This window comes from Urocampus carinirostris, chromosome 14 (genome assembly GCF_059441175.1).
Source record: "Urocampus carinirostris isolate Australia breed hairy pipefish chromosome 14, RoL_Ucar_1.0, whole genome shotgun sequence".
Lineage (NCBI taxonomy): Eukaryota > Metazoa > Chordata > Actinopteri > Syngnathiformes > Syngnathidae > Urocampus > Urocampus carinirostris.
In genome coordinates, this window is record NC_142362.1 from 28,422,908 (window position 1) to 28,437,735 (window position 14,828).

Below are 14,828 nucleotides of genomic sequence, written 5' to 3' on the forward strand. Positions count from 1 at the left end.
TTTTTAAAAGTAATTTTGCTACTGGAGGCTGAACTGAATTGTTCCCCCAAATATGAAATAAATCCGAAACCTCACTCTTCCTCCATGGAATGCTTTCCGGGTTTTTTCCCGCCATGGTGTGTTGATTTCTACGCCACGTCAGCGTATGACCATTGATGCATTGAAGAGTAATGCATCGATGGTTTGCAAGTGGAGGAAGCTCAAAAACGAACTCTATCCTTTTTTTATCAGTTTGTTTTACTTTTTAATCAATTCTTATATAAACCACAACCATACTGTTTTTCTCCTGCTGTATTTCTGAATACGCACACTTGTATGCTTGTCTGTGTTGTTTTAAGGCGGCTGCAGCAGAGGGCATCCGTGCCCGATCGGGTGGTGCGCCTTATGAATGTGTTAAATACAGAAATAGAACCAACTACAGAGACTGAGCATTTCCACACGCTACACCCGAGGGTTAGTCGTACCGGGGTATAAGTCGCACCCCCGGCCAAACTATTTATATATGTATGTGTGTGTGTGTAAACATAAATATATATCCCTTTGCCCTAACTAATGTAGCATGGTTTGTGACAATGTAGCTCAATTAGCACACGGAGTTTGTATGTGACACTGTGCGTGTGTACCTACGACAAGGCCAAGGACCAAAACAAAAGAGTGGAAGGGCAACAATGTGACGTGAGGAGCAGATGGAGAAACAGGGAGCGAGCAAGAGAGATTGTGTGTGTGCTGTGAATGCAAAAACGCTAACCCGAACAGTAACTGTAAGCACTTGCAGACATGACTCATCCACTATCGATGCCGCGGGTATACATACGTGTACGTGCGTATACACACCATCCAATCGCCTCCAATTGAATTACCATATAGCTCAATGATCCTACGGTCTGTACCAAAAGGTTTATGGCTAAAATACAGTTAACACCATTATTGGAATTGATTCAACTCAGCTGTGGAATGATCACAAGTCTATAATCTCCTCTTAAGTGTTCTTTTTTGTCAGGAGAATACATATTTAAAAAATGTATTGAAGTAAATCCCTTGCTGGTCCTAACTCTATAATTACCTCTAATGATACAATGTGATATAGTGCTTAAAAATGGACAATTATTGTGAGTATTACTTGTGTAGAGTGTGTGTACAGCAATTTTATGAAGCACTGGTGAACCCTAAAAATAAACTGAAGACTCGAATTACATGTTACTGGCTTACCATTCAATTTGTAACCAATTTAAAAGGGAAATACAAAATGAGTCCTTTTTATTTCTTTTGTACTTACTTTCGATTTGTCCTCCGTATTGTACTGTCTCTCCTCTAGACAAGGAAACGACTCCACGCATATTGATCAATCATGTACGCCATTAATAGAAAAAAACAAGAGAGAGAGAAAAAAGTCTCTCAAAGTGTCGTTCACTTCCAAGACCTGTGTCAAAGAGCCATTACGTGCTCGAACGACACATAACTAGATAAACAAAGTGCGTCAACGTTGTACGCCTTGAATAAAGAGTGTTTTCTTTTATTTGTTCCTATTTTTGGTTAATCCAGACTGCTTTTGTTGCGGTTGCCACGGCGCCTAATTGGCCCCGCCCGTGTTGCGCCAGCTGCGACTCCTTGACGGATTGACTTTCCGTCTATTTAAGGTCAGTGCTCTCACTCTTCCTTTTGTCAGTCCGTCAATGAACCTCTGCCCCGCAAGACGTGGGTTCTGACTCAGTCCTGTTTCCTGTTGTTATTTCCTGTCCGGTATTGTTCCAGTTTATTTTTTCCTGTTTAATATCGGTTTCCAGTTTCGTTCCCGTCTAATTTGTCTTGTTTAATTTCGATAACCTGTTTTGATATCAATCCTGTCTGTCCCGTTGTTTAATATCGGTTTGCAGTTTTGTTTCCGCCTAGTTTCTTCCTGTTTATTTTCGATATCCTGTTTTGATATCAATCCTGTCTGTCCCGTTCTGTTCGGTATCGACCCCATTTGTCCGATATCTGCTCGGACAATCGACATCGATCTTGTCGCCCTATCGCTTCCTATCATTCCACGCTAGACTGCTGCCTCACGTGCATGACTCCCCATTTCCCGTAAACGAAAAGGCTTGTGTGAGAAACGTCATGCATTTGGGTCCTGATCCTGTTCCGGTTCATGACAGCTTTGACTTATCTATGACATGGCCATTTCTCTTTTTGTGGCCCTCAATTAACCAAATGACAATTTTTAAGAGCTATTTTAAGGGACAAAGTCTAATTTTTGATAACTAGATGCCGCTGTATTGTGTAGTGCAACCGAAAACAAGTGCTACAAAGCACTAGCATAATAACAACTGACGGACTTTCAAAGGGACCATAACCATACAATCTTTCTTTACATATTTTGACCAACCAAGGTTTTTGGTTTGTTGGTTACCCATAGCAGCAAGATGGCAGACAATCATGTCAGCACCCTCAAGGTGAGTCTTATATGTTGAGAAAAAGAAAAAAGCACTCTCGATCTATACACGATTTTGAAAAATGTAGGTTTACAATATACTTCATGTATTTTGCTTGTTCATCTAATCGATTATGTCTTTTTAACTCTTCAAACTAATCCATCACTATATTCTGTTTTATCCACCGCCCTTGCCAACTGCCACTGATTTTTGGGAGGATGTCTTCTTTGATGATGACCTCATCATTCACATGAAGATTATGTCGGGGTACATGCTACTTTTTCCATGTGGAGATGTTGGACAGATTCTTTCTTTTCCATCAATTCCAGAACTGCTCAATAGGATACTGAATTAGTCACCATCTTTTTCGCCCAACGTGTGCTGATAGTAACATCTGGAGATTGGAACTTCTCAGCCCATCAAGGACAGTTTTCCATTCCTCCCACTGCGGACATAAGTCATCAGGAAGTGGATTGATTCACTTAACATGTCTGCGACAGAGCTCCCGGAGAATGCACTTGCCACTCAGAACAAATGGGGCCAAAAACCCCAGTTCTTTGCATAAAACATGCATGTCAGTTTAGTTGGCCAGTTGAAATTGTCTGTGTGCAAGAGCAAGGGAGTTGTCTCTCTCTGTGTGCCCTGTGATTGGCTACCGGCAATCAGTTCAGGGTGTTCCCTGCCCACTACCCGAAGATTGCTGGGATTGGCTCCAACACCCCCGCGACCCTACTGAGGATAAGCGGTGCAGCTGATGGATGTATATATATGTATATATATATATATATATATATATATATATATATATATATATATATATATATATATATATATATATATATATATATATATATATATATATATATATATATATATATATATATATATATATATATATATATATATATATATATATATATATATATATATATATTCTGCATCTGTGAACCCCCGTTATTTCATCATAATGCTCTGCTTAAAGGTAGAGATGGGAATTGGATTATTTTTTTCATCTTGATGGTGTACACGTACTCAGAAACTTTGAGAAAACAGCACTACCCATGGATTTGGGATCCCCTGAATTTAAAGACAACAGATTTGAGGGTTTTTGTTTGGGACTCTTTGATGAACCTTCTTGTCTATCTTTTAAACTGTCATTGAAATTTAAGGTGGTTATAAAAGTAAAGTTTGCCACTAATAATAGGTTTACCAACCGCAATTACAAGGATCGGTCATCAAACTGAAGTCAAATCATGTTTGTTTTATAGCCCTTAATCACAAAGGGTCTCAAAAGGCTGCACAGGTTAGTTAATCAAGATTAACCAAATTCATGATTTCACCTTGAACCAAATAAAAGTCTTATTTTACTGTAATTTTTTAAAATGTTGTCCATTGCCTTGTTTAATATGAATTGAATTGCAGGCTTTTGTTCAAATTAATTTTTAATCTGGTGATCTTCTATTAATTTTACCACTCATTTAACCTAGACCCTATAGTCAGGTAGTTTTCCCGCCTCTGCCACCAGCATAGGTTCTATAAGACCATGAAAATGTTTACCTGTGTACTCAGCCACCTCCTTTCCTCTCTCAGCATACCCTTCCTACCCCTCCCTCCACCCCTCCGCCCTCCCTCTATCGCTGCGCGTGCATATAGGCAATAAACTGCTCGGCCACTGCGCAACGATGGAGCTCTCGCAGCGATGGAGATGACGCAAACGGCCTGTCCTCTCCGAAAAAGTGATTCCAGGCGAACATGGCGGCAACTTAGGCGCGCTCCAAGATGACAAAGGCCAGCCGGAGACCGGATTCAAGGCTTCAATATTGGGCTTGAGAGCGTACAGCGCGGGCCGGCTGCTTCACTTGACTGAGAGAGAGAAAAGCTCCTGAATCTGCAGCAGACGCCCCAGCATCCTCAGCAGCACAATCACAAGCAAAGACACCATCAGAGGAAAGGAGAGAGACGCACCAAGGAAGCAAAAGGGACGAGCGGACGCGGCATGCGGTCAAAGAGGACGCCGTCCCCCCGCGGGGAGCCAGGCAGGATGCGGCAATCTTAATCCGGTTCCACCGGACCTGGAATAGCAGCGATCGGCCCCGAGAAGTCAAATGAGTATTAAGACAGAACAGTGGAGTCGGCCAGGGGCAGCCCTCTCCTAAAATATGACCAGGGGTGCTTGGATGCAGCATGATGAAGGCGTGAAATACTGGTTCGCACCCCGAGGGACCGAAAAGCCATCTACCGAGTCGGAGCGGGCCCAGAGATGGCGACTGTCGCTGGCTTCCTTGCTCTTCATCACGGTTCTCCTTTCCGATCACTTGTGGTTCTGCGCCGAGGCCACCCTGGCCCGCACCCGGGACAAGCGGGACAAGCAGCCGCGCTCCCTTCACTGGATCCCAACATCAGCATCTTCACTAGCGACTGACCCCCAGCACCTTCATCCCCAAGATGCTATTTTTCTAGGGAATTCTACCGAACCTCTGTGGCGGATGGACACCTGTCACCCGGACAGTGTGTCCAAAGATTGCTTCACTTTCACGGACGCGGACACCGTGTGCCTGGGCCTCTCAGGGGGAGATGGGACGTACGTGAACCTGAGCGATTTGTACCTTTCCTTTTGTAATTCCTACTCACTTTTGGATTTGTTTTACGGGTTTACGAGTCCACGCGACATGAATTGCACCCTGGATATGGCCGTGGGAATGGACGCGCCGGGATGTGGCGAGTGCGTCCGGGCTTACCAGCTGATCGACCGGCAGGCGGAGGACAACTACCGGGACTTTGAGCTCTTGGTGCGCAAATACGAAACGGATGCGTACTCGGTTCGGACGTGCATGGAGGAATGCAAGGTAGGGGAACGCGTAACAGCGTGCGCGTGTGCGTGCGCACTCACACAAGTGGATTTGAGGGGGTGGGTTCACCGTCGTCATGGCAACCAGTGGGCATGTCAGGAGATTTGCATTGTCAGTTTTCCCTTTTCAAGTACTGGTGGGCGATACGAGGATATTTGGGATCGATTTGATCTAAAGAAATACAGGGTTGTGTTAAATGATACCAACCGATCCGATACATTTCACTCAGAAATGCCATTATCATTATATAACTGAACGCTCCCCCTCTTGTATTAGTTCAGGATTACGATGAAAAAGAAAACACAATTTTCGGCACTAAAATATTCTATTGTAAATAGGAGCTGCTGTCCAGAATTTGGAAATTTGTTACTCTCTGACGCCACCCCCTGGCTTTGTCATGATCACAACCTCAGTCAGATCTTTCATGACTACGCGGATATTTTAGACACGCTTGAATAAAAATATTTTTAAAAAAATCATTTTTTTTCGGGTATGCATTGAGGTTTGGACTTTATTCGAAATAGGCCGTTTCTTACTTTCACCATTTTCTTGCTACACTAACAAAATAAACGCCACTCTCCAACCTCTCCCACTCTCCTACTCCCTAATGTGTTGCAAGTCCTGAAAAGGCCTTGGTAAAGGTAAAATAAAACCATGTACAGTAGGCTTAGTGAAAAAAAAATATATAAAGGCTCTCCGAACTCTCACATGGAAAATACATTCTACTTTCAACTTTAAAAAGACACACCGCACCTTTGAATAGCTACAATGAAATGTTAAAAAAAAAATATATATATATATATATATATATATATAAATATATAACAACTGCTTCAGAACAAAAGTCAAGAGTCAAATAGAAATAAAGCAGCAATATAACGAAAATATAAATATGATAAAGTCAGCATGACAACTAGAATACCTTCCATTCTACAGTATTTTTAAAATGAAAGCAAAGTGCAAATAGTGTAAACAATATTGCCTTATTAAAAACAATATAAACTTTAACAGTATAAAAAAAACAATTCTACTATAAGTACTGTTACAGAACAAAAGTGAAGAGTGTCAAATAAAAAAGCATTAATTTAACAAAAATACAAATATTTTGAAACAATGTTGAAAAAGGTAACCAGTGCAAATAAAGTATAATTTGAAAGTTATTATGTACTGTATGATTGAATGTATACAGCCTACCAACAACATTATCATATTGATAGTTTGTTAGTATTGATCCGATGATTCAGGTGAACTCTTTCCCATGATACTCCTTTATAACGATTTATAACATGGCGCTGTGATTACAAACAGCGTAATGATAAGATCAAATCTAATGTATTTTCCTATGCCATCTACAATCCTAGTGGCCTAGTGATTAGGAAATTTGCACTACGAATGTAATTCGTCACTGGTAGCAGAAGTCAACATCATCTTAGATTACTACGATTGTCGACATATACTAGCTAAACTTATTTACACAAATCTTTGTTTTTATTCTACATAATCTGTGAGTAAAGCTTAATTATAGCTAAATAAGGGAAATTGAGATCTTTAATTACTTAACGTTCCTGTAAGATTCGTCTAATATCCCAATCCAAGTAAATTGAATACCTTTTTACCTATTTGGAGAATATGGACAGTTTTGGTCTCTTTTGGAAGGTAAGAGTCGGAAGTTTCGTCCCAAACTAAAAAAATCCCTTCAAGTGCTACTGACATTGAGTAATCTGAGTCGGAACACACAGAAATTGAAGTTGTTGTTTTTTTTTTTTTTTTAATTAGCAGCTTATTTTTGCTAAATTAAATTAAATGCCTGCAAATGATTGAAGCATGGGCACCTTAGCTGGAAAACAAATGAGACAATAGTTCGAAGCCTTACCTAGTACCTTGTCAGATTTGATCACAATATGAAAAATTAAACATTGTATTTTACACATTTTTTTAAGGATAGGTTTAGGTATTTCAAAAAGTGGCCATTTGGAGACGACCACTTTACAACACTTAAAAGATTGCAAATGTATAAATTACTTTTGTCATTTTTTAAGCATTTTGAAAAAGTTTTAAAAGTTTGATTTCTCTTTACAGGAGTCAAATCAATGATTGCGCACACTTGCACATAATAATAGTGCGTGGATAGGAATCACGGATTGCCTTGCGCATGTTATATTCAGCTTTGATTTGAATACACGCACAATAGGAATGAAATGATGTTTGGAAATTTATTGGCTAACCAATGTATCACTCATCATTCAAATTGGTTATTACTTGCTCAAGACATTCAGAGCTACAGGTGGTGATGTCCCTTTCAAACAGGCCTGTATAGGCTACAGCAGGCTGTGGACTGTGAAAAAAATCCTGCTATTCGCCGAAAGCAGTGTCAATCAAAAGAACAGAGGCTAACAACTATATTAGGAATAATTTTACAAGTCTGTTTATTTTTAAAAAGGTGTTTTGGAGCAAAACAAACGGATTACTAGTAAAAACTTCGAGCAAGCAGACATGCATTTAGGTTTTTTTTTTCCATTTGTTGGCATTATCGTGTGTTTTGGTGTAAATATTTTAAGCAATTAGATTCTCTAGATCAGGGGTCGGGAACCTTTTTGACTCAAAGACCCATAAAAGCAAAAAATATTAATTTTATTTTGGGAAAGAGCCACACCATATATTATGAGACAAATTTACTAAATTGCTAAACCTGCGCCCCAGACAAAAACTTAGTCTTCAGCACATTTATTTTTGATGATTTGATAAAAATTATGAAAAGAGAATAATGCCAGAGTCCCTGTCCCAAATTCAACAAACAGACCACTTTAAACTTGTCTCTTTCTTGCAATTACTCAAGATCGGTTAAACTCCTTTTGACCCTTTTTTTCATACATATTGGTTTCAAAACCAGATGCAAGCATTTATTTTGTAAAAACGTCACAACATTCTGAGAATAGGGAGCCTTATGTGCTTACCTTTGGCGAGAGATGGGAGGGAATGCTTGTACTTTTTGCATAGCTCCACCCATCCCCCCCACTCACCCAATCAAATGACTAAGTTCTCTTCCGGTGTTTTGGCGTATTTACAGTTCTGTGGATTCATCATAAAGTATCTGAACACTGAACACAGATTATATAGTGAACTTTTAAATAAAGGATTCTTTAGCGTTGTACAGCCAAAACGAGTTTTTTCCCCCCTTTTTTTGTGTGACACCTTGACTGTAAATTGTAGTGAAAAACGTGCCCTATATATACTGCGAAGTGTTTCTTCTGCATTTAGCTTTGGTTTGGCTTTACGTGTACCTGAATAGCATAGATATTCCCGGTTTTGAACAAGATGGAGAAATTTTGCATGCAATCAAATTGGTCTCTGAGCCATAGGTACTCATAGAAAGAGCCATATATGGCTCGCGAGCCATAGGTTCCCGACCCCTGCTCTAGATTGTCCTTGGTGCAACGAAGCCATTCTTTTTGGACATTCAATGAATTTGATGACGGCCAGAAAACGTAATTGGTGAGTTATGTCGGCTTTATGGTTTTCAGGTATCTTGTTTCAGACTGATCGTGATGTTTTTGTGATGAGTACATTTTGAAATAATTTTCTGAATCCCAAGCGTTTAAGCTTTCCAATGATACGTAGCATGACATATTTCAGTGACTGTTGACATCGTAGACACATATTTTTTTTTATCAAAAGTCCGGCGACCCGGGTTAATTAGGGGACTTTGTGAGGTCTTGCCAGTCTTTGGGACCTTTTTATTGGCCTATCTATGTCCATGGTGTTGCAAAGAAGGCCCCACAATAAAGAACTGTTTTCTCAATCGAAGTAAAACCTGCAAGCACGCACACTTAACTCAATAGTGCAGTGTTAGTCTTTGTGTTACATGTAGCCTGGACAACGTTCTCTTCTCCTGCACTACGTGCACGCACAAAGCTCTTCCCTATAACGCGGCCCTTAGCCGCTTCCTCCTTGTGTCATCTAATCAGCAGCGCTAGCCTTTGCTAATGCAATAAGTCTCAGGCAGCGCTGCAACCGCCTTTTAGCCCCTTTAGCCGGATCTGAATTGCTAATCGGCCTCCATGTCCGAGTGACCTTTGAGAAATCGCGGCGCCCCGGGACTGCATGACAAACCGCCGCCCCCTTTCAAGAAGCACTCCGCCAGGGAATAAATACATTACGCCACTTGATATGATAATTATGGCTATTCATACTCATTTGGAATAATTTTCTGAATGCCGATCTAGCCTGTTGTCGTCTCGTATATGGTCAACATTTGCTTGTGGTCTATTCTCAAGTTTGTTGCGCTTGCAGGAGAATCTAAAACACTTACACGGCATCATTATCCCTCTCCTTGTGTTAGCTTTTAGGTAACACATGTCAGTGGGTCGGTGGACACCCTTAACTTGAATCCGCTGTAAAATGTGTTAAAAACAATAATACATCACGTGTTTTTCTCATCTCTTGGTTACCTTGTTAGGCTCCCTTATCCATTAAAATATTGCTTTTTCTATTCATAATTACGTAAATAAAAAAAATGATTTTCTGTTACCTAACTATTATTGAGGGGTATTACAACACATCTGGTGGATATTTGTTACCCCCCACCCTATTTTAATAATATAACTATACTTAAAAATATGATAATACTAATGATACACATTTTCCCTGTTTTTTTCTCAGTGATGGCACTTGCAGCTCTAACTTCAGAAATCTGTAAATTCCAGATATAGTTGGTTTTGGAATCACAGGCTACACAGATGTCATTCTCCCGAGTTACTTTCATTTAAAGTGCGACATTGTTGCCTACAAAATATACCCTGCAAATTACCAGCTATGTACTGGATCAGCCTTTGAATTGGCAGTAGCTCAGGGGGTAAAGCACTTGTCTTGGGATTAAGAGGTGGCAGGTTTGATTCCCGGCTCCTCCTTGTTAATTGTTGAAGTGTCCTTGGGCAAGAATCCCTAATGCCCCTCAATAAGCAGGCAATTCCCTTGCATGGCTGAGGCTGTTATCAGTGTGTGAATGAGTAAGTGTGAAGCACATTGTAAAGTCCTTTAAGAGGTCTTCATTTACTTGAAAAGTGCTTTATAAATAGAGTCAGAAGAACACGTCTTTGTTTTATTTTTGTGCAGATATACTGGAAAAACAGCAAAATGCGAATACCCTAAAGCTCACATTAGTGGGAGAGCGGCTGGTTATCGCTATGGCAGTATACTTATGGTTTCGGTTTTAGCGGAAGGTTTTTATAATCTTGTTTTCATAGCATTTTATAGTGTACTGGCTTTTTAAACTTTATTTTGTTGAAACAGACATTGGTGACAATGTCAAAAAGCCTTGATGCAGTAAACAAATGTATGTGGTTATTGTATGCATTTAAAATCCAGATGAGGAGCGTTAAACAAACCATATTTCCTCAAACAATGGCCACAGAGTTGCACTCATTCTACTGAGCCGAGAACCAGGTGTTTATTTTATAGATATGTCATGTTGAGAGGCGATCTTGGCTATATTTTCTGAAATAGTTCACAGCAGCTGTGATTTACTGGAATCCAGAGAGGAGCAGACGTTTATTTGAGAGGAAACCACCATCTAAAAGGAGATCTACTGTATGTCCTCATGTAGTTGCTGGTGGCTTTCCTTTACTAACCTGTAGAGAGACCAAGGTTTTTATTCATGTCAATCTGATCAGGTGCTTGTATAAACTGAAGACTTTCGTTTATTGTCCTGCGGCTTATATGACATGTTTATTTGAAGGTGGCATCGATTTAAGAGGAGGAGGTAGATCCTACTTTACAAGGCACTTGTATTTACTAAACTTGAGAAAGTACCTATGGTATTTTTTTATAAGAAGCCTTATGGAGCAGAGGAATTAGCAATATTTCTTGGTCCTCGGTCTTCCGTTTTTGGTCAAATAGAAACAATAACATTCACTCTAAAATTGGTTTCGTCCAAAAATAACACAATTTGTGTTACATATGGACAGATAAACTACTTGGGACGATTTAATCGCAACTTTGGGGTTCTTATAAAAGCAAAAACACCATCAAGTTCATTCATTTGTTTAATTAACACAAAATGTGTCATTTCGTTCAAGAGAACTTACCTAAAGTTTGTTTTGTTAATAAATGTCAACAACTTGGGTCATACTAGAGGAAACATTCCCAAAAATGATTGTGTCATGAGCCAGAACAGGATCAGGACCCAAACGCGTGATGTGTCTCAAACAAGCCTTTTATTTTACGGGAAATGGGGAGTCATGCACATTTGGCAGCAGTCTGACGTGATATGATAGGAAGCCAGAGGCCAACGAGATCGATACCAATTGCCCGAGTAGATATCGGACGGGTGGGGTCGATACCCGACGGGACGGGACAGACAGGATTGATAATGAAACAGGATATTGAAATAAAACAGGAAAAACTAGGCAAGAATGAAAACTGGAGAGAATGATAAACAGGACAAAAATAAATGAGAACGAAACTGGACACCAATATTAAACAGGACAAAAATAAACGGGAACAATACCGGACAGGAAATGCCAACTGGAAATAGGTCAAAACCCACGTCTTGTGGGGCAGAGGTTCATTGACGGACTGACAAAGGAAGAATGAGAGCACTAAACTTAAATAGACGGAAAGCCAATCTGTCACTGAGCCGCAGCTGGCGCCACACGGGCGGGGCCAATTGGGTGCCATGGCAACCGTGACAGATTGTTCGGGACTCAAGGAATGAGCAAAACCTGGTTTTCTCACTAAATTGCCCCAGATAATAATTTCAATCTGTGTGAATGACTCAAAAAGTGGCCTATGGTGTATGAAACAACCAATAACCTCAGTCATTTGGTTTGAAAAAAACTTAAAATATTGGATTGTTTTGAACAAAAACTCGCAAAGTTTAATCCAATTAATGTAAGTAATAGATTGTACCATAGTATTACTGTTTTGTGTAATTTTTGGCATAAATGTATCTAAAACGACTAAAAAAGAATAAACCTGACCAATAAATTTAGATTAAATTGATGCAAATAATAGCTTGGTCCGTTGTTAACCGTTTTTGCGGTATTTTTTTACATCCATTTGAGTAAAACGAGTTAAAAAGTGGGTCGTGTTATAAGAAACAACCCAAGAATTTTGTCATTCTTTCTGTAAAAAACTCAAATGATTTGGTCATTTCATACAAGTAATAGATTGGCCCATTGTTGAGCATTCTTGTGGTTGATTTCAACCCACGTTATTTTAGAGAATTAATTTATTTGATACATATTCCATTGGAAAGGAGACATGTATTATCGTTCTCCTTTTATGGGCTCTACTTGGCAATTACAGAAAAGAGGACCTGGGCTTTTTTCTTGTAATATTTAATGGAGGGTTTCATTAACCTCACTGCAAAGTTGAGTTGAGAAGAGTGGAGGAATCTCCACAATTATAGATTATAACCTGTTATTTACCCAATTGTAGAATGTGCTACCAGCTTTTTATTGACAAGAGGATAATTAAAAAAGAAAAAAAAACTTTTCAGTTATCTCCCAGGATTTTTTTTTCAGCTACTTTATTTAAAAATGGTGCCCATTTGCCATATTTCCTTAAATCAGACTTTTATCTACGAGATCGCATTTATCAACAATATTTATTTCAAAGGAACCATTTGTCTGACTTGAGGAAATTAAATTAAGGCTTGAAATATGATGAGTAAAGAACTAGAAGGGAACCAAAGGAACAGAGTACTGAAAAAGGAAAGACGAAAAGTCCTGACTGAAGGAAAAAAACAGACAAAGAAAAATATGTTAGAGTGTAGGATTGTGGCAGTTACCAAAAATTTAAGGGATGGCCCATTTCTATTATGTTATGGCAACCGGAAAAACATATTGGGATATAAATGTATACCAAAATATAGCTGTTATTTATCAATTATTATCAGTTTCATTTTCTACAGAGGGAAGGGGAACTTATGAACTTAATGAACCTGTATGCAGCTTTGAAGTCAAAGACTATTCAAGAAGTGTCCGTATTGGTCTGAAAAAATGTGGTATCGAATATGTAGGAATTGCAACCTGGCTTTGATTGTGACGGTGTTTCATAGCTGCTGTAGCGAATATAGGTGGTAAATAAGTTTTTCTAACAAACAATTTATCGACCAATTGAATTAAAGAGCTACGTCTAAGGCTTTCTGGCTGGCCATTGAGCTGAGACTTGGTCAGTACCGGCCAGGGCCTTGGTCCCGTTCCTCCTGTTAGGACATCCCTCCTCCCTTGGCCAAAATCAGACTGGCCTTGTGAGGTGAGATGTGTACAAGCTCTCGGTTCCGGTCTCCTGGACCCCCTGTGGTGGAGCGGTCACGGCAACCATTGATGCGCAAACGCAAGATAATGTCTCCTTCCCAACCTCACATTTCACCAGTATAAGTCAGATAACATATGTATGTGATTGACTTCAAGAACACTATTCATCTCACATGTTTTGACATTGTTTGATCGTTTTCTGACATTGCAAAACGAAATTCTGACCAAATGTCGAATATTCTACACTGCTCACAGATACGCTTGTTGTATAGTTTTTGTTGTTGTTTTTTTATAACAAAGATCAATTTAACACATTTTTGCCTTAATGGGCTTGAATCACATCCTGTGAAGTTTTGTGATGCTGGCTCTCATTATCAAGATTGTACAAGATTCTCTTCCAGGGGAATAGACACCATACGTTTGGTACCACAGGTTTTCAGCGGATAATCATTCGACATGAAATATGCAAACTCCCATTTACAGTTTTTATGCCCCTTAGCGCATCCTGCATGCCGGTGCTAATGTTTCTGTCCATTTTTTAATTCATAAGTATACTAAATGGTTGTGTTACACTTGTATTGCATGCATGCTTTTTACACTTCTGTTTCAAAATTCTAAAGCAGGCATGGCTGACCTATTGCCCGCCCATAGAACGATTTAATCTGGCCCGTGCTTTTTCTGGCCACTTATGGGCAGTGTTTGTATAGTGTGGTGAGTTGTTTCAGGTGTAAAACTGCATTCACTCAACCGTTAAAATAAACCAGTTAACACATTCAATGACAAACATGAAAATTGTTTTTTTCCCCGTTGATGCTGAAACTACCAGTTTATTGAATTATTTATTCATGTATTTTAAATCATGTATTATCTTATTTTTGAAAGAAATATTTCATTTCTTTAATCATCTAGTTTAAATACCTAAATGTGAGTACGGATACAAAAATATACCAAACACAAGTCCTTACTGGACAAAGAGGCTTTAATATGTCAAAAAATACAAAGGCTGCAAGATCATCGTCACAAAAATTGTTTTTCAACAAAAACATGAAAGCCACAAGTGATGCTCATTTGATACTCTTTATTTCGAAACACAATTGTTTTTCCCCTGTATAAGTATTATCGCAAGCTGCTGCCTATCTATCCTAAAGGGCCGACTCATCTCTAAACAGCGTCATGGCGCTTTACACCAAAAACAACAGTGACCAGATGATGAAGGTGCTTTATCTGAGTCAGTTCAGGGAGCTTCTCTTGTTACTGATATCCATGGAAACCAGCACTATCTTTTTCATGTGTGGGAGCAAACCCCT

The 14,828-nt window shown here is 39.4% G+C and overlaps 1 protein-coding gene across 1 annotated transcript in view; it reads left to right on the forward strand.

Moving 5' to 3' along the window:
- Positions 1 to 4,107: 4,107 nt before the first annotated feature.
- nalf1b (NALCN channel auxiliary factor 1b) overlaps positions 4,108 to 14,828 on the forward strand; it is a 148,324-nt gene continuing 137,603 nt past the window's right edge. Inside the window, exon 1 of the mRNA XM_088352777.1 lies at positions 4,108 to 5,260. Coding sequence (XP_088208903.1) covers positions 4,574 to 5,260 — 687 coding nt within the window. The 5' untranslated portion in view covers positions 4,108 to 4,573. The remainder of the gene's footprint in view (positions 5,261 to 14,828) is intronic.